The sequence below is a fragment of the Salmo salar genome, chromosome 28, assembly GCF_965601325.2.
Source record: "Salmo salar chromosome 28, fSalSal1, whole genome shotgun sequence".
Classification (NCBI taxonomy): domain Eukaryota; kingdom Metazoa; phylum Chordata; class Actinopteri; order Salmoniformes; family Salmonidae; genus Salmo; species Salmo salar.
Genome location: NC_138318.1, coordinates 19,002,870 through 19,021,387, shown reverse-complemented (window position 1 = coordinate 19,021,387; position 18,518 = coordinate 19,002,870). Strand labels below are relative to the sequence as shown.

At 48.6% G+C, this 18,518-nt stretch overlaps 1 protein-coding gene across 2 annotated transcripts in view; it reads left to right on the top strand.

The window, feature by feature from the left end:
* LOC106589612 (fatty acid synthase) overlaps positions 1-18,030 on the top strand; it is a 30,492-nt gene extending 12,462 nt beyond the window's left edge. For both annotated transcript variants that reach the window (XM_082970513.1, XM_082970512.1), the window contains 37 exons: positions 1,144-1,259; positions 1,455-1,589; positions 1,754-2,240; positions 2,407-2,594; positions 2,946-3,135; positions 3,500-3,594; positions 3,761-3,895; positions 4,079-4,282; positions 4,447-4,562; positions 4,817-4,992; positions 5,288-5,479; positions 5,657-5,737; positions 6,235-6,420; positions 6,592-6,771; positions 6,883-7,086; positions 7,366-7,682; positions 7,788-8,189; positions 8,401-8,565; positions 8,655-8,770; positions 8,978-9,132; positions 9,452-9,655; positions 9,826-9,976; positions 10,472-10,650; positions 10,780-10,899; positions 11,027-11,149; positions 11,258-11,481; positions 11,804-12,008; positions 12,167-12,318; positions 12,487-12,578; positions 12,768-13,162; positions 13,609-13,797; positions 14,118-14,345; positions 14,684-14,742; positions 14,851-15,003; positions 15,273-15,371; positions 15,521-15,772; positions 15,852-18,030. In XM_082970513.1, coding sequence (XP_082826639.1) covers positions 1,144-1,259; positions 1,455-1,589; positions 1,754-2,240; positions 2,407-2,594; positions 2,946-3,135; positions 3,500-3,594; positions 3,761-3,895; positions 4,079-4,282; positions 4,447-4,562; positions 4,817-4,992; positions 5,288-5,479; positions 5,657-5,737; positions 6,235-6,420; positions 6,592-6,771; positions 6,883-7,086; positions 7,366-7,682; positions 7,788-8,189; positions 8,401-8,565; positions 8,655-8,770; positions 8,978-9,132; positions 9,452-9,655; positions 9,826-9,976; positions 10,472-10,650; positions 10,780-10,899; positions 11,027-11,149; positions 11,258-11,481; positions 11,804-12,008; positions 12,167-12,318; positions 12,487-12,578; positions 12,768-13,162; positions 13,609-13,797; positions 14,118-14,345; positions 14,684-14,742; positions 14,851-15,003; positions 15,273-15,371; positions 15,521-15,772; positions 15,852-15,989 — 6,803 coding nt within the window. In that variant the 3' untranslated portion in view covers positions 15,990-18,030. The remainder of the gene's footprint in view (positions 1-1,143; positions 1,260-1,454; positions 1,590-1,753; positions 2,241-2,406; positions 2,595-2,945; positions 3,136-3,499; positions 3,595-3,760; positions 3,896-4,078; positions 4,283-4,446; positions 4,563-4,816; positions 4,993-5,287; positions 5,480-5,656; positions 5,738-6,234; positions 6,421-6,591; positions 6,772-6,882; positions 7,087-7,365; positions 7,683-7,787; positions 8,190-8,400; positions 8,566-8,654; positions 8,771-8,977; positions 9,133-9,451; positions 9,656-9,825; positions 9,977-10,471; positions 10,651-10,779; positions 10,900-11,026; positions 11,150-11,257; positions 11,482-11,803; positions 12,009-12,166; positions 12,319-12,486; positions 12,579-12,767; positions 13,163-13,608; positions 13,798-14,117; positions 14,346-14,683; positions 14,743-14,850; positions 15,004-15,272; positions 15,372-15,520; positions 15,773-15,851) is intronic.
* Positions 18,031-18,518: the final 488 nt, after the last annotated feature.

Below are 18,518 nucleotides of genomic sequence, written 5' to 3'. Positions count from 1 at the left end.
CAAGCAGTAGCCCAGTAGAAACTTTATTTTTGTGGAGAAACAATTGCATTTCCCATAATGTCTTTTGGCCTATTGCCCAATAGGTTGTGAGGCCTCACTGACCCACTATGACTCAACTCTTGAAGAAATAACACCACTTTTGAAGACTCTAATCAATGTAACAGGCCCGCTACACTAGACTCGTAACTTAGATCTAACGTGAGATGCTCCTATTCATGGAAACGAAGCCTGGGCGTACTCGGCATGGCTCCATGAGAGGCTTGTGTTACTCAGCGTGAAATTACACTCTGGTTCTATTTTCAAGAATTTGACGCGTGACTCACGCCCGAGAAACACTTGATAAATGAGTGGCTTTGCTCACGCTGGCAAAAAGTTCCACGTTGAGTGTGGCAGCTAAAAACCTAGTGTTTTCCTGACGCCCCAGTGTAACTCCCCTGTCATCTGTGTTTGTGGTGTAATCTAGCTAATGCCCGGCCAGTGCCAGCTCCAACTCTTTTTGAAATATAGACCTATTAATGTGGTGTAATCGACACACACACACACACACTCTAACCTTTCCCCCAATCCCTCCTCACACACTTAGCACTGCAGGCATGTGTTTATATGCGACCAAGCTGAAGAGGGGACAGATTCTCCGGAGTGGAACACACACACGCTTTCAGCATTTTAGGATGTTCAATACCACACTTCGCTCCCATGCCCCTCTGCTCTGCCCAATTTGTCTGTCTTTGTCACACACCACAATAAACACACTCCCAGACTGGTGATCCAGTCACAGCATACCAGCCTGCAGTATTTACCAGTCAATTTGAAGTGGATGACTAAGGTACAAGGGCACCATGAGCTAATGGCCCCGTAAACAGTGACATAGCTCTTAGCCGCTCCGGGGTGACGTTTCCCAAGGTACAGATCTAGGATCAGTTTTCCCTCCATCCCCCCCCTAGCCTTTACCATTAGTGTGGAAAATGCTAAACTGACTCAAGATCAGCGTCCAGGGACAACCTTACCCTTCACCGCTCTTAGCCACTCGTGGTACTGCACGTCGGTGACATTTGTTATACCAAATTACCTAAAAGTCCTCTGAATGGCTACAAAATAGTTGTTTTAAATGAAGTCATGTATTGATTGGTGTGTTCTTCCCAGGTGTGACGTTCCCCTCAGGTGAGATGCAGCAGCGGCTGGTACGTTCTCTCTACCAGGAGGTCAACATCACACCTGACCAGGTGGAGTACATCGAGGCCCACGGCACCGGGACCAAGGTGAACACACACACACACACACACCTATCTATATACACACACACAACACTTGATTCATTGTTGTTGGATCATATCACCACCACACCCAGTAACGTAATGTTCTGTGGAAGGTGTTCTGTCACATTCCTCCGCCTGATACATCTGGTTCCCTCAGTATTTGTTTCCCCTGGTGACTTCCGTCTTTTCTCCTCCCAGGTCGGTGACCCGCAGGAAGTGAATGGCATTGTCAGTGTGTTCTGTCATTCAAAGCGTGACCCACTGCTCATTGGCTCCACCAAGTCCAACATGGGCCATCCAGAGCCTGCCTCTGGCCTGGCTGCGCTGGCCAAGGTAAGAACTGGAATGGTCTGGGCTACCTCTGTACAGGACAAAAGTGTTCTGAAGTCCCAATATGTGCAGGCAAGCCCAGCACTAACACACTTTTCTTTCCATCTCTCTCCTCCCCCTCCATATTTTATATTTTTTCTCCCGGTCACTCTCTCCCTCTCTCCCAGGTTGTGTTGTCTCTGGAGCGAGGTGTGTGGGCTCCCAACATCCACTATAACAGCCCCAACACCGACATACCTGCCCTTAGTGACGGCCGCCTCCGCGTCGTCAACGAGCCCATACCAGTCCGCGGCGGCATCGTTGGCATCAACTCTTTCGGATTTGGCGGCTCTAACGTTCACGTGATCCTCCGCCCCCCTGGTTTCAACACACCAAAAAGCTTTAAAGTGCCCCCCAAGACCCCCTCTGTGTCCTCTCAAGTACCCAGGCTCCTCCAGGCCTGCGGCCGCACAGAGGAGGCTGTCTCCGCCCTCCTCAGCAAGGGGAAGGAACACTCGGGCGACGACAACTTCCTGTGTCTGCTGAACGAGGTGTCCGGGGTACCCACGGCCGGGATGCCCTACAGGGGCTACACTCTGATTGGCTCCAAGGATGATGTCACAGAGGTGCAGAAGACTGAGGCCACGCCCAGACCGTTGTGGTACATCTGCTCAGGTAAGAGAGAGGAGTTTCTCCAAGCCTCAGCCTAATGGTTAATGTTAGGATTGGGGGCAGGTTCATGTGATCAGGATATGTGGTTAAGGGTAACTTCTACCTCGAATGATGAAAGCAGTGGTTTAGGAGAAAGGTGTGTGTGTGTTAACACTTGTGTATCTCTCAGGTATGGGCACCCAATGGGGTGGGATGGGCCGCAGTCTGATGCAGCTGCCAGAGTTCAGGGAGTCCATCTTGCGTTCGGACGTAGCATTGAAGGACACGGGGATGTGTGTGTCCAGTCTGCTCATGGAGGCAGACGAGAGCACCTTCGAGGACACCGTCCAAGCCTTCGTAGGCCTTGCCGCCATACAGGTACAGCAGAGCAGCCATCTTAACTAAGGGCAAATCACCATTTTTTTTGAGGGTAGGACACCATTTTAACTAAGATTGGGGGGCACTGAAACCAAAAGGCTATGGAAATAGGACTGTATTGTCCGTTATTTGCACAGACAAAAAGCACACAATGCCTCTGACATATCAAAGGCAATCATGAAGATGACCATTTAAGATGGTCCTGTATGGCTCCGTTGGTAGAGCATGTGTAGAAATGTATCCGCGCATGACTGTAAGTCGCTTGGGATAAAAGCGTCTGCTAAAAGGCATATCATATTTATATTATTGTAGCATGCTCATAAAAGTAACCTCTGTCTGTCCCCCTCTCAGATCGCCCAGATTGACCTGCTCCAGAAGCTGGGTCTGCAGCCGGACGGCATTGTGGGCCACAGTGTGGGAGAGCTGGCCTGTGGCTACGCAGACGGATCCCTCAGTCACAGTGAGGCTATCCTGGCAGCCTACTGGAGAGGGAGGTCCATCAAGGAGGCTAACCTGCCCCCCGGGGGCATGGCTGCAGTCGGTAAGGACCAAAAAGAGAGGGTGTTTGTTTTGAATTGCCACCCGGTACTCTGCCCTGCACCTTAGACTGTTGCCCTATGTACATACAGCCATTGAACACTGGTTGCTTTAATCATGTTTCCATTTCACCCACTTTATATGTATATACTGTATTCTAGCCATGGCTCAGCTTATGTAACTTTTTGTATTTATAACTGTTCATCTTTATTGCTAGGTATTACTGCACTGTTGGATCTAGACACTCAAGCATTTTTCTGCACCTGAGATAACATCTGTGTATCCACCAATAAACTTTGATTTGGATTAATTTGTGTTGTGCTCGCTGATCTACTTTTTTCTCTCCTCACTCTCTCACTCTCTCTCAGGACTGACATGGGCAGAGTGTAAGGCTCAGTGTCCTCAGGGTGTGGTTCCAGCCTGTCACAATGCTGAAGACACCGTCACCATCTCTGGCCCTGCGGTAACACATTTTTGGTTCAAATCCTTGCATCTATCAATAGCTTTATGCGCTATTTTTAAATACCCTTTTTTTTTTTTATACTAAACTATTTAGACCAATTCTGTCTGTAAGCTACATTTTTGTCCTGTAAAAGCCTGAAACTGACACGGTGCTCTTCTGTATGCAGGAGGCAGTGAGTAAGTTTGTAGCAGAGCTGAAGGAGAGTGGTGTGTTTGCCAAGGAGGTTCGTAGTGCTGGTGTAGCCTTCCATTCTTACTACATGGCTTCCATTGCTCCCGCCCTGCTGGCTGCTCTCAAGAAGGTAAGACAACGTTTATGACTGTGTGGCTCAGTCCAAAAACCTAACTTAAAAAATTCAATTCAGAAAGGGAATTGAAACTAAATGCATGAATTGAAAAAACAGACTGCTTTCCGCCTGTCTGGGAATTGAATTTCAAGTCACCTGCCAAATATACTGAATCCCCATCTCCACTCTCTTTTGTAGGTGATCAAGGAGCCGAAGCAGAGGTCTGCCAGGTGGATCAGCACATCTATCCCCCAGAAGGACTGGGACAGCTCGCTGGCTCTGTACTCCTCAGCAGATTACCATTGTAATAACCTGGTCAGCCCTGTCCTCTTCCAGGAGGGCCTCAGCCTGGTGCCTGATAATGCTGTGGTGGTGGAGATAGCACCACACGCTCTGCTGCAGGTTAGTATACACACAATGTACAAACACACACAAACATAGGATGGCCTGATAAGACTGTGACAATTTTCTCCTCTCAAAAACACACACACACACCAACGTCTGACAAAAATGCAGCATATTTGTCATCATTACTGTGTGAAACCTTGCTCTGTCTCCCCCTGCAGGCGATCCTGAAGCGTAGCCTGAAGCCCACGTGTTCCATCCTGCCCCTGATGAGGAGAGGCCACGCCAACAACCTGGAGTTCTTCCTCTCTCACATCGGCAAGGTCTACATGAACGGGTCAGTACCTGCTGCTGACACGCCACGCCTCTGATGTCATCATTATGCAACTGATTCTATTCTCAACCTACTTTAGCTTAAACACACAGCTTTAACTGCTGTTGTGCATATTATTTTTGGCCTTCACACCTTACTTTGCCATTCTTTTACTCTTATAAACTCTGTTAGCCCCTAGTACAAGCTAAAACATGCATGTCAAAAAGCTATATTTGGGTCAGATGTCTCAATACCAAGCATCTCTCCTTTGTGTCCAGGATCAACGTGGACAGTAAGCAGCTGTACCCGCCCGTGGAGTACCCGGTGCCCGTGGGCACCCCGCTGATCTCCCCCCTGGTGCAGTGGGACCACTCCCAGACCTGGGACGTACCCAAGGCTGAGGACTTCCCTGCTGGTTCTGGAGGGTCCACCTCAGCTACCATCTATAACATTGGTGAGAGACATACAGTACCGGTCAAACGTTTGGACACACCTACTCATTCAAGGGTTTTTCTTTATTTTTACTATTTTCTACACTGTAGAATAATAGTGACGACATCAAAACTATGAAATAACACATATGGAATCATGCGGAAACCAAAGAAGTGTTAAACAAATCAAAATATCTTTGAGATTCTTCAATGTAGCCACACTTTGCCTTGGTGACAGCTTTGCACACTCTTGGCACACCGATACAGAATACACACACCCACACAGACAATAACGTAGTTGATCTCCTCTCCCCCCAGACATGAACCCAGAGTCTCCAGACTACTATATGATTGGCCACTGCATCGACGGGCGTGTCCTGTACCCGGCGACGGGTTATCTGGTACTGGCCTGGAGGACCCTGACGAGGAGCCTCGGCATTGTCATGGAAACCACCCCTGTCACCTTCGAGGACGTCACCATCCACAGGGCCACCATCTTACCCAAGACCGGTGAGGGAGGGACGGATGGTGAAGGGAGGGGAAGAGTTTGATCGTTGGTTGTCTGTCGCCTCAAGGGTGTCTGTTTGGGTTGTCAGTCTTTTACTGTGGTACATTTATGACCTTTCTTCAATGTGCTTTGTCTCGCTCCCTTTTCTCTCTTACTCCTTCCCCTCTTCTCGCTGTCAGGGTCAGTCCAGTTGGAGGTGCGTCTCATGCGTGCCACCAGTCGGTTTGAGGTCTCTGAGAACGGCAACCTGGCTGTCAGTGGTACGCATGCTTTATACTCTCCTATAAGCATCCGAGATAAATGTTTGATATGTAAAGGATTGTTTCTATGTGCTCTGTTGCATGGTAATAGCTAGTGTATATAGACTCATTCAATCTGTTACATATTATAAACTGAGCCCTGAATGCTGATTGGCTGACAGCCGTGGTATATCAGACTGTACCATGGGTATGGCTATTTATTTTTACTGTTCTAATTACATTGGTAACCAGTTTATAATAGCAATAAGGCACCTCGGGGGTTTGTGGGATATTGCCAATATACCACGGCTAAGGGCTGTGTCCAGAACAGAACAGCTCTTAGCCGTGGTATATTGGCCATTTACCACACCCCCTCTGGCCTTATTGCTTAAATAGCAACTAGTGTATACAACCATTCAAGGTCTATGACATAGTAATACATACTATAAACTCTACACGCTTTCTCCTTGGTCCTCCTCAGTCAGTCACCTATCCCATACTTCTCTCTGTCTGTGCAGGCAAGGTGAGCATTCTGGAGGACGCTGCTCTGGACTCATTCCACTCTGAGATTGGTAAGCCTGTCACCGGGGACAATGGTGACCCCAAACTGCGCCTGACAGCCCACGACATCTACAAGGAGCTCCGTCTCCGTGGTTATGACTACGGCAAGACATTCCAGGGCATCCTGGAGTCCAACAATGCAGGTGTGTGTGAGGAAAAAGTTAAACCATTGTGAACCTCTTTATGAAGTAGCCTACTTAATACTGGGTAGCAACTAAGGTGGCTAGTTGTAGATTGTACTATAAGTTATTTTCCTCAGTTATTGGTTGACTGGTTTCCCTCTGACCCTGCTCTATCCTTGTCTCTGGCTGTAGGTGACAGTGGGAAGCTGCAGTGGACGGGTAACTGGGTGACCTTCCTGGACACCATGCTGCAGATGATCGTGGTTGGCCTATCAGGACGCAGCCTTCGCCTGCCAACGCGGATCCGCTCTGTGTGTGTCGACCCCACCGTCCACCAGGAGAGGGTCACTGAATACGGAGAGGGTAACAAAGGTATAGAAATAAAACATGTACACAGGCCCACTACAAACACACACACTAATCACTTAAGGATGCCGTTACATTTCTTTAAAACTGTTTTTCTACCTTCTCTCCATCACCTAGCCGTGGTCGTCCACGTCAACCGTTGCCTTGACAACATCGTTGCGGGCGGAGTGCAGATCTGTGGTCTCCACGCCACGGTGGCACCGCGTCGCCAACAGCAACAGAGCCCGCCCACCCTGGAGGAGTTTTTGTTTGTGCCCTACCTAGAGACAGAATGCCTGTCAGCCAATGAGAAGCTGGGAGACCAGCTCAAGAACTGCAAAGGTTAGAGTTCATGTTTGTTGGCTACCTTTATCATCCAAACAGTGGGAAGTCATTTTTGCTTTCAGATTCAATGTTTAAAATCACAGTTAACGTTTTTTAATAATAGGTAGCAATCTCTTTGTATTCTCTCTTTCTACAACAGTCTCACGACAATGTAAACAGAGAAATTGCAAATCTGATGTCAAAGGCAGATCTTACTTCACATTTTGTTAGTCTAAAAAAGCCATAGTACTAAATTGATTACCCTCTGTCTGACCCTTGGTTCATGCATCTCTCCAGGTCTGATCCACAAGCTGCAGAAGAAGCTGGCTCCTCAGGGCGTTAAGCTCTCCATCCCTGGTCTAGAGGGGGTGTCTGATCCTGCTGTCCCCAGCCCTGAGTCCGCTGAGCCTGGCTTGCTGCGGCTGCTGTCCCTGCTTTGTGGTCTAGAGCTGAACGGGAACCTGCGGTCAGAGCTGGAGCAGACTGTTGAGAAGGAGAGGGATTGTCTCCTCCAGGACCCCCTGCTACATGGCCTACTGGATGGCCCAGCCCTCAGACACTGTTTGGACACAGCCCTGGAGAACACTACCCCCGGGAAGATCAAAGTCCTGGAGGTGAGAACAAAGATGTGATACAGCAGTGGTCATGAGCGCGCTCTCTCTCTCTCTCCTCTCTCGCCCTCCTCTCTCTAACCCCTGCTCTGTCTCGCCCCACCTTAGGCCCTCTCCAACGACGGCCATCTCTTCTCCCGAGCCGTGCCCCTCCTTAACATCCAGCCCATGCTCCGCCTCGACTACGTCGCCACTGCCACTACCCTCGACCTCCTGACCCCCCACCAGACCACCCTGGATGCCATGGGGGTCACCTCAGCCCAGTGGGACCCCCAGCAGGGCCCTGTGCCCGGGGGTGCGGTCGGTGGGGCCGACCTGGTGGTGTGTAACCACGCCTGGGGTCCCCTGGGGGCCGGGGCTGAGGTGGTGGTGGGGAACCTGGCCTCGGGGGCCAAGGAGGGGGGCTTTGTGATGCTCCACACCCTGCTGAAGGGAGAGACGCTGGGGGAGATGGTGGCATTCCTCACCTCCAAGGACAGCCAGAACAACCAGCAGAGACTGCTCTCCCAGGTCAGTTACACTGCAGTGGAAAACTGATACCCAGATGAATCCTTAGCCCCCAGCTTCCCTTCAGATATTAAAGCAGGGCCACACGTTACGCTATTAGCTTCAGTCAGTGTTTAGTGAGTGAGGATGCATAAACTGGCCATACATATAGTCTCATTTGTGACAACATTTTATTACCTATGATGTCTAATCCTGTTATTGTTCTCTTCTCTAGACTGAGTGGGAGAAAGCCTTCTCTGATGCGTCTCTCAACTTGGTGGCTGTCAGGAAGTCATTTTATGGCTCTGCCTTATTCCTGTGTCGCCGTCGGTTACCCAGCAAACTGCCCATCTTCCTGCCTGTGGACAGCATGGACTACCAGTGGGTGGACACACTCAAGGTGAGGGAAATGTCTGTGTCTCTGTGTTAATAACTCCTTAATAAGTGCTTATAAGCCCTAATAACTCTCTCCCCCCCCCCCCCCCCCAGGCGACGTTGGCTGAGCCCTCAGACTCTCCGGTCTGGCTGACTGCTACCCAGGGCCACTCTGGGGTGGTGGGCATGGTCAACTGTCTACGCCAGGAGCCCGGGGGCAGCCGCATACGGTGAGACTAAAGCCTGGTCTGAAAAAAAAACCTTGGCCCCTCTTCCCCTTGACACTTGATCTGAAAGGATTGGATTGGTAGTAGCATTTTAAAAGCACAGGTGTGTGTGTGTGTGTGTGTGTGTGTGATATTATAAAAGTAATTGATAGGCTGTGAATCATACAGTGAGTCAGACTAATGCTGTACTTCTCTCTTCTCTCTCTCCAGGTGTGCATTTGTGTCCAACCTGTGTGAGTCTTCTGCGGCGCCCACCCTGCAGCCTGCCCATAATTCCATGCGGTCTGTGCTGGAGGGAGACCTGTGTATGAACGTGTTCAGGGATGGACACTGGGGAGTGTTCAGACACCAGCTCATCTCTCAGGGTACGACAACCACACCACCATCTGCCCTCTCTCTTGTTCTTGCTCAAGCGAGATCTCAAAAGTTACACCCAATGAGAAATCTTGAGAGAACTTTCACACGTTCAGTCATTGCATAGGAGCTTGATAAAATTGCAGTGGAAAAAAAGTGCTTCCCTAATGATAAACGCTAAAATAGCTGATAGTCACAGACTAGCCCTAGGCTCAAGAATATGCTGATTTAAAACGTTCATCTTGGACAATAATGGATTCCTAATCTTCTGTTGATCATGCTACAAAGCTTAATACCTCTCTCGCTCTCCCTTTCTCGCTCTCTCCTCAGATCTGAGTGAGGAGTTGACCGAGCAGGCTTACGTTAACGTGTTGACCCGTGGTGACCTCTCCTCGCTGCGTTGGATCGCCTCGCCCCTCCGCCATTTTGTGGCGAGCAGCCCCCATGTGCAGCTGTGTCGCGTCTACTACAGCTCCCTCAACTTCAGAGACATCATGCTGGCCACCGGGAAACTGCCACCGGACGCCATCCCAGGTAAAGAACGCACACATACATACACACATACACACACACACACACACACCACACCCCCCCGAGATGCATACAGACATGTCCTCTAGGAAACTGCCTCTGAGGCTATACCAGTAATGAACACTCATGCTCTCTCTCTCTTTTACTTACACACATCTGATTTCCCTCTGTAGGCGACCTGGCCCTACAGCAGTGCATGTTGGGTATGGAGTTCTCGGGTCGTGACCCCAGCGGTCGGCGTGTGATGGGGCTGCTGCCTGCTAAAGGCCTGGCCACCTGTGTTGACGCTGACACGCGCTTCCTCTGGGACATCCCAGATGGCTGGTAAAACAATGCGACTACCCCCAAATCACACCCTATTCCCTACATTATGTAGTGCATTTGAGTAAAAGTGCTGGTCTACGATCAGTTTTGCCTTTCAAAATAATAATGAATAAAAGGGGGGAACTGATCCTAGATCAGCATTCCTATACTTTGTGAATACAGGCCCAGAGCCACAAACGACCTCGTAGGGAGACACTGTTTTGGGATCTTGACTAACAGACTGAGGGGTATGTCCACTCAGGGGCGTACTACAAACCAGGATCAATGAGTTAGCCGGCTAACTTTTATAAACAATCAGAAATAACTATTAAAGCTGAACTTATTTATGTGTGTTTGGTTGTTGTCAATTAGACCATGCCCATTTCAAGTGTATACTTCGGGGGGGAAAAGTTATTTCTGTAAGTTAGATCCTGCTTTGCAGTATTCCCCTTTGTTGACGTCTATCTTTATGACTTAGTTATTGTTGTAAGTAACTTATGTTCTCTCTCTCTCTAGGACCCTGGAGCAGGCAGCGTCGGTGCCGGTGGTCTATGCCACAGCCTACTATTCCCTGGTGGTCCGAGGCAGGCTCCGCCCAGGGGAGAGTGTTCTCATCCACTCAGGGTCAGGGGGCGTCGGCCAGGCTGCCATCGCCATTGCACTCAGCCAGCGCTGTAGGGTCTTCACTACGGTTGGTGAGTACCAGAGACCTGTAGGTACACACACACACACACACACACACACACACACACACTTGGCCTGTTAATGTCAGAATTGTCAGTGCATTTAGCCATAGATGTAACCCGTGTTTTGTGTTGTCTCAGGTTCAGCAGAGAAGCGTGCCTACCTACAGGAGCGTTTCCCCCAGCTCACCTCTGAGTCCTTTGCCAACTCTAGAGACGCCACCTTCGAACAGCACGTCCTGCTAAACACACAGGGAAAAGGTCAGACGCACTTTAAATATCAGCTCCGATCCAAACTTGCCTCACTCAAACACACGAAACATGCCAACTATCCAACATGATACGCCTCTCACACTCACTCACATGTTCTTGTGTATCCTGTCTGTAGGAGTGGATATGGTGTTGAACTCCCTGGCTGAGGAGAAGCTTCAGGCCAGTCTTCGCTGTCTGGCTCGACACGGACGCTTCCTGGAGATCGGCAAATACGACCTGTCCAACAACTCCCCTCTGGGTCAGTACACAGCACTGCAACTGCTCTCCGTGGCAGCCATTTTGTGTCCGACTCACTGTGCCGCTGCAGCTGATTCTAATGTCTGACATGAGTCCCTGTTTCCCTCAGGTATGGCTCTCTTCCTGAAGAACGTGGCGTTCCACGGGATCCTATTGGACGCCCTGTTTGAGGAGGGGAACAGGGAGTGGGAGGAGGTGTCCCAGCTGCTGAAGCGGGGCATTGAGGGAGGTGTAGTCAAGCCACTGAGGACTACGGTGTTTGAGAGAGACCAGGTGGAGGAGGCTTTCAGATACATGGCCCAGGGAAAACACATCGGCAAAGTCCTGCTGCAGGTCACTTACTCAACAACTCCCCTTCTTTCATATTCATTCACTCTTTATTTTTCTCCCTCACAAAGCACAGCTTTTATTATTTCCTCAACTCTCTCTTTTAGACCGGTCCATCATTTATTATAACACTGTTATTACCACTTATTATACTCTTGATACATGCCGGTTTATTACAGTCCACTCGGTGTGTGTTGGGTCTGACGTGGTGGCAGGTAGCCTAGCGGTTAAGAGCGTTGGGCAACTAACCGAAAGCTTGCTGGTTGAAAAATCTAGGCAAGGCACCTAACCTCTAATTGTCTGCTAAAATGTAATTGTGTGTCTCTAGGTGCGTTCAGAGGAGAAGGGTGGTGGTACTCAGGCGGTGGGCTCGCCCCTCTCCCTCCCCGCCATCTGCCGTACCTTCTGCCCTGCTTCCCACTCTTACATCATCACCGGGGGACTGGGCGGCTTCGGCTTGGAGCTCGCTCATTGGCTGACGGAGAGAGGCGCCCGCAAACTGGTGCTCACCTCCAGATCGGGCATCCGCAACGGTAAGAGACAAGAACTCAGAACTTTGACTTGTACTTGCACATTTTTACATGTGCTGTATTGTAGCACACCAGCAAAGCCATTGTGTTCTTACATTAGCTGCACACTTGTTGTTTGTGACAGTCCAGTCACTTTTGTTAATGTCGGTTCACGTTGCTAGGTTACCAGGCGAAGCGCGTGCGTGAGTGGCAGGGGATGGGTGTACAGGTGCTGGTGTCCACCAGTGATGTCAGCACCCTGGAGGGGGCGGAGCGACTCATCAACGAGGCCTGCAGGCTGGGGCCTGTGGGAGGAGTCTTCCACCTCGCCATGGTAATTCCCCCCCCCCCCCCCAACCTGTACACGGTTGCTTTTTGTTTTCACACGTCCCCCTCTCAACTCACATACCTCACCTGTCCCCCTCTCAACTCGCATACCTCACCTGTCCCCCTCTCAACTCGCATACCTCACCTGTCTTTTTCTCCTGTCTGTATGTACCAGGTGTTGAAGGATGGCATGCTGGAGAATCTGACTCCTCAGCTGTTCCTGGATGTCAACAAACCCAAATACAACGGAACCCTCCACCTGGACAGGTTAGATGATACACACAGGCATAGCAGTTAGCCTGGAGATCACTCCACCTGGTGCTTCTGTAGTTCTGCTGAGATTTACCAGTCTTTCCATTACAAGGATCTGTCAGTATCCAATGTTTTGAAGGAATGGAAAATCCAAAAGCAGTCTGAGGTAATCAAAGGTTTCCTTCCTCTCTCCCTCTTTCTCAGGGTGACCAGGAAGCTGTGTCCAGACCTCTGCTACTTTGTAGCCTTCTCCTCTGTGAGCTGCGGCCGCGGCAACGCCGGCCAGAGTAACTACGGTTACGCCAATTCCGCCATGGAGCGCGTGTGCGAGCAGCGACGCCACGATGGCCTGCCCGGATTGGCCGTCCAGTGGGGCGCCATCGGCGACGTGGGCGTTGTCCTGGAGACCATGGGCGGTAACGACGTGGTGGTGGGCGGGACTCTCCCGCAGCGCATCACTTCCTGTCTGGAGGTGCTGGACCGCTTCCTGTGCGAGCGGCGTCCGGTGATGTCGAGCTTCGTGCTGGCAGAGAGGAGCGTGGTGAAGAGCAATGGAACAGGACAGAGAGACCTGGTGGAGGCTGTCGCTCATATACTGGGTAGACCCCTCATCACCCATACACCTCCATATCACTAACCCTATAACAAACCCCAGACAGTGACCTGAGGGGTGTACTAGAAAGCAGGATCAAGGAGTACGCCAGCTAACCTTGAATAGTTTAAAATGAGCATGATCTAATTGACTGAACAACAAAAACACATTTGTATGTCAGTTTAGCTTTCTTGATGAAGCAGAAGCAGGTTTTTTTCCTGGTTGTTTATCCAAGGTAGCTGGCTCACTCCTACAACGTGCTTTGTGGTAGATCTCCCTAGTGGAGGCTGTGGCTCACATACTGGGTCAGACTACAGGAAGATGTAACCAGCTCTAGATTCTTCCTGAAGTTACCCCATCACAGCTGATGGGTGGGCTGCTGTTGTGTTTTATATCAATAGAGTTGAAGCTGGTTTGGGTGTTTTCATTCCCTGTCCCCTCTAACCTTTTCAGGTGTGCGTGACGTCAGCAGCCTAAACGCTGACGCCTCATTGGCTGATCTGGGTCTGGACTCTCTGATGGGCGTGGAGGTGCGTCAGACACTGGAGCGCGATTATGACATCGTCATGGCAATGAGGGAGATCCGACAGCTCACCATCAACAAGCTCCGAGAGCTGTCCAGGCAACCGGTGGGAACAACAGGTGTGTACACAAACACTGTAAGCAATAATGACTTTGTATAGTTAGGAAGCGTGTGTGTCATGGACTTATGTGTTCTCTCTCTTTCTCTTTCTTTCTTTCTTTCTCTCTTTCTCTCTTTCTTTCTTTCTCTCTTTCTTTCTCTCTTTCTCTTTCTTTCTCTCTTTCTCTTTCTTTCTCTCTTTCTCTTTCTTTCTCTCTTTCTCTTTCTTTCTCTCTTTCTCTCTTTCTCTCTTTCTCTCTCTTTCTTTCTCTCTTTCTTTCTTTCTCTCTTTCTCTTTCTTTCTCTTTCTCTCTCTCTCTCTTTCCCTCTCTCTCTCCAGAGTCCTGTCAGTCTCCAGTGAAGAAGGGAGGAGTGCATTCTCTGTTGGAGTCGGACCTCAGTTTGATGCTGGTCAACCCAGACGGTCCCACGGTCTCACGTCTCAATGAGGTGCAGAGTGCTGAGCGCCCGCTGTTCCTGGTCCACCCTATAGAGGGCTCCATCGCTGCCTTCCACACACTCACCGCCAAGCTCAGTGTGCCCTGCTACGGCCTGCAGTGCACTAAAGGTACACACACGGGAACACACACGGGAACAAACACACACACACACAGGAACAAACAAACACACACACATACACACAGGAACAAACACACACACAGGAACAATCAAACACACACACAGGAACAAACAAACAAACACACACACGCACACACACGCACACACAGGAACAAACACACACAGGAACACACACACACACACACACACACACAGGAACAAACACACACAGGAACAAACTCCCTCCTCTCTCTCTCTTGCAATCATACTGATACAGTCCCACTCTCTCTCTCTAAAGTTGTGAACTTTCTCTTAATGACTGAAACTGTCTCCCCCCCATCTCTCTAGCTGCTCCTTTGGACAGTATACAGTCTCTGGCTACATACTATGTGGAGTGTATACGTCAGGTAAAAAAGATACTAACAGCTTCATTTGTATTTATATATTTACATACGTGATAGATAATTACAGTGATTTTATAAATAATGGTCTGTGCTTATGTTTTATTTGTGTAGGTGCAATCGGAGGGTCCGTACCGGATTGCCGGCTACTCCTTTGGGGCCTGCGTGGCGTTTGAGATGTGTTCTCAGCTGCAGGCCCAGGGTAGAACTGTAGATTACCTCTTCCTCTTTGACGGATCACACTCCTACGTCGCCGCTTACACACAGGTGAGACCTTATGCAGGCATATTGATACTCACACACACCGGTGATACGCATGTGTCTGTACATACTGACATACACACACACACACACACACACACAGATGAGAGGTTACGCAGGAATGCACATGTACTCTGACACATACACACATCCTCGTACTCAGTTCCTTCACAGTGAACTCCACTTGAAAAGAGTCAGTCATCTCATAAACTCAGAACTAACCGTGGGGTCTTGTGTAGCATTAACCTGATGTTTGTATTCTATTTGCCTTTCAGAGCTACAAATCCAAGCTGACCCCTGGTAAAGAGTCTGAGGCAGAGACTGAAGCACTGTGTGCTTTCATCCAGCAGTTCACTGGCATAGAGTACAACAAGGTACCACACTTTACAACAGCAGATAATGGCCTGTACTCATACTGTACTCACTGGCTATGGCATAATATTAAACTTACATACTTGAGACTGGTTCAATGTATAATTCTCACATTTCTTGTTGTGCCTCTACCTCTCCTCTCTCTGTCCAGTTGTTGGAGACCCTGCTCCCTCTGTCTGATCTGAAGGCCCGTGTCAACATGGCGGTGGACCTCATCACCTCCAGCCATAAGAACGTCAGTAAAGACTCCCTGCGATTCGCCGCCGCCACCTTCTACTACAAACTCAAGGCTGCCGACGGTTATGTACCGGCAACCAAATACCACGGCAACGTCACTCTGCTCCGCGCCAAGGCCAGCAGCGACTACGGAGACAACCTGGGGGCTGACTACAAACTGAGCGAGGTGGGTATACACAAACACACACGCATGAACACGCGCGCACGCACACACTGCTATAATAACAGGCTTTGTTCCTCTTCAGGTGTGTGATGGTAAGGTGTCGGTCCACGTCATCGAGGGAGACCACCGCAGCTTCCTAGAAGGAGAGGGGGTGGAGTCTATTAGTAGCATCATCCATAGCTCATTGGCCGAGCCACGCGTCAGTGCCCGGGAGGGTTAGACCAGTCCCGCCCTTCCCAGCCCTCTCCCCCAGTAGCACCAACTTCTGCTATCCCCAAGCCTAAACCCCATTGGGCAATACATATAATGGACGCAACCCCCAACCTATCAAAGCTTTTAGCTCGCTGCCACAGGGTATGTTCGCATGGGAACAAACAATGTGCTGTATTTTTGTGCTCTACCAATAAGGTCCTCACTCTCTTTTTATTTGTAATTTAAAAAAATCTTGTCTCTTTATCATGTTTGGAATGGTAGAATAAAGTTAGATGCTCAACTCGGTACTGGTAATCAACCCTGCTACAACTGGAAATGTGCTGGCTCAACCCTATAGCTAGCCTAGCATGTGAGCTTGGCTGTGTTGCCAACTGACTGTAGCCTAGCCCTAGATAACCTACCTAGCTGTTGTGTTATGATACTGCTCAACCCACCAGTCTGCTAAAGGGTGTTTCGTGAACTTGGTAATAAAGGTTGTGTGTGTGTGTGTGTGGACTCGGACCCTCTACCTATGCACATGCGTGCATGTTTTATCTCATGCCAAACCCTAGCAGTGCCCTAATGATGCAGACTATTCCACGTGTACATAGCCTCCTGTCTAACACCTGTTCAAGCTCTGTACCTGTTACCAAGTGACATTGGCTTAGGAGGAAACCATTGTTACATGGCTGTCTTTGTTTTGGGGTTTTGTATAAAAGGGTTTGTTTACCAGCATTGGTCATAAGTTATGATCCCTATTTTTGTTGATTTCAAAGTTGTTTGCAGTGACTGTTTGTAGTATTGTTACACTGATCTTAAGGTAGGTTCACACAGAGAAATGTATTAGACTTCCCAACGTGAGAACTAAAGGGGTTACTGTAGCAACACGCGGGAAAATGGCTAAAAATATCTGACTGACACCGTATTTGATTAAGTTAATAACTTTTTAACTATTCAGCTGTTTACTGGAAATAAGACTCCCTGTATCTTTCCATTTAAGAACTGAAATACTTTTTGAAAACAACAGTATTCTTCTGGGTTTAGATCTGGGTGTGTTGCCTTTCCTGTGTGAGTACACCTTTTTAAGAGGACTGATTGGATATCTACAGGTCACATTTCTATGATCTTGGCTTCTTTGACAAAAAAGTAATTTAAATTGCTGCTGTTTTAAAAATGCATGCTGTTCTATGTAACTGGCTACAATGGATTACTAATCATACAATTAACCTTTGTTTTTAATTTCCTTCAATGTTCCTTCAAAATGTTCTAACATTCCTGAAATATTGTTACATAAGACTAATGTTTTGAATATTACTGCTGTCCACATGCAATGCTTCAAAATGCTTTGGTACGTGTTTGAAAGGAAATAGAGCAATGAAACATCACTTGTATGGCACTACCCAAATACTGTTATGTGAAATCTATGGTGTTCAGGAGGGCACAATGGAGTAAAAGGCTTTGCAAACTAAAATGAGGCTTCTTTATTGGATAGATTCAGCTCGTACCTTCCTGTTCCGAACATTTTCTCCCATTTCGTGCCCACTGAATACCATCCGATTCACTGTCTCACTGAAAAAGTAGTAGTTGGTCCAAGCTTCCATTTTGTTTGATGTCACGTCAGAATGCCGGTGCCGTTGGGTGTGGAATCATTGACCTGAAGAACGGCCTTGTTGTTGAGGAGTAGGTAGAATTTACCTCTAACCACTGGTCCAGGAACATATATTTTACTGTCCGCCTAATGGTTCATGTTTGGACTGTGGGCAGGATAATCTGATCCTAGATCTGTGGTTTACGAGGCAACTTTCTACCTTCAGCTGTTTTTTGACTCCCATGACCTTTGCTGACCCCTGAAGTTCCTTCAAGATCAGGGGTCCAATCGCAGAATGCAACAGACTGACCTGACCTCTGAGACTTCTAATCAGGTCTATGAAGAGTCAGGTGGCTTTAATTTGAGCATGGTGATTGGCTGCAGTAAAAAGGAGGGAATTGACAGTGTGCTTTTTTTTGTAGTTTGTTTTTCCCAGTATTTATTGTATTAGTCCAAATAAAGAGCGATCACTAACATCCTGCCTCAGTGTCTGTCTGGTTTCTATGTAAACTTATTGAGGGAACTACAACAGGTCCTGATAGTTCTCTGCAAGTGGTCTCCTTAGCTTATTCAACTGTCCATAATCTTCAGGCAATCATAAAATACTCCTGGCCTTTCACACCTTCATGTTAATCCCTGTATGTAACTGACCATACATTCCTTATGCAATCAGACATACTGTATCTCCAAATGGTAATGTGTTTGTGTCATATAGAAGGTACCAGTAGAAAGCCCCACAGCAGCCAGCTATAAGGACCATCTGTCACACTACATTCAGTAGGTCATAGGTCTTTCTCTGCCTTTGAAGTTAGTATGGCCGCTTCGCCAGAGGGTGTGTTCCTTTGAGGTTCAGTACAGATGCTGTGAGTGAGAGTGATAAGATGTATGCACACGACTGTTAGTTGCTTTGGATTAAAATGCCATTTATTGTCATTATACAAACATTAGGATCACCTTTCTAATAGTGAG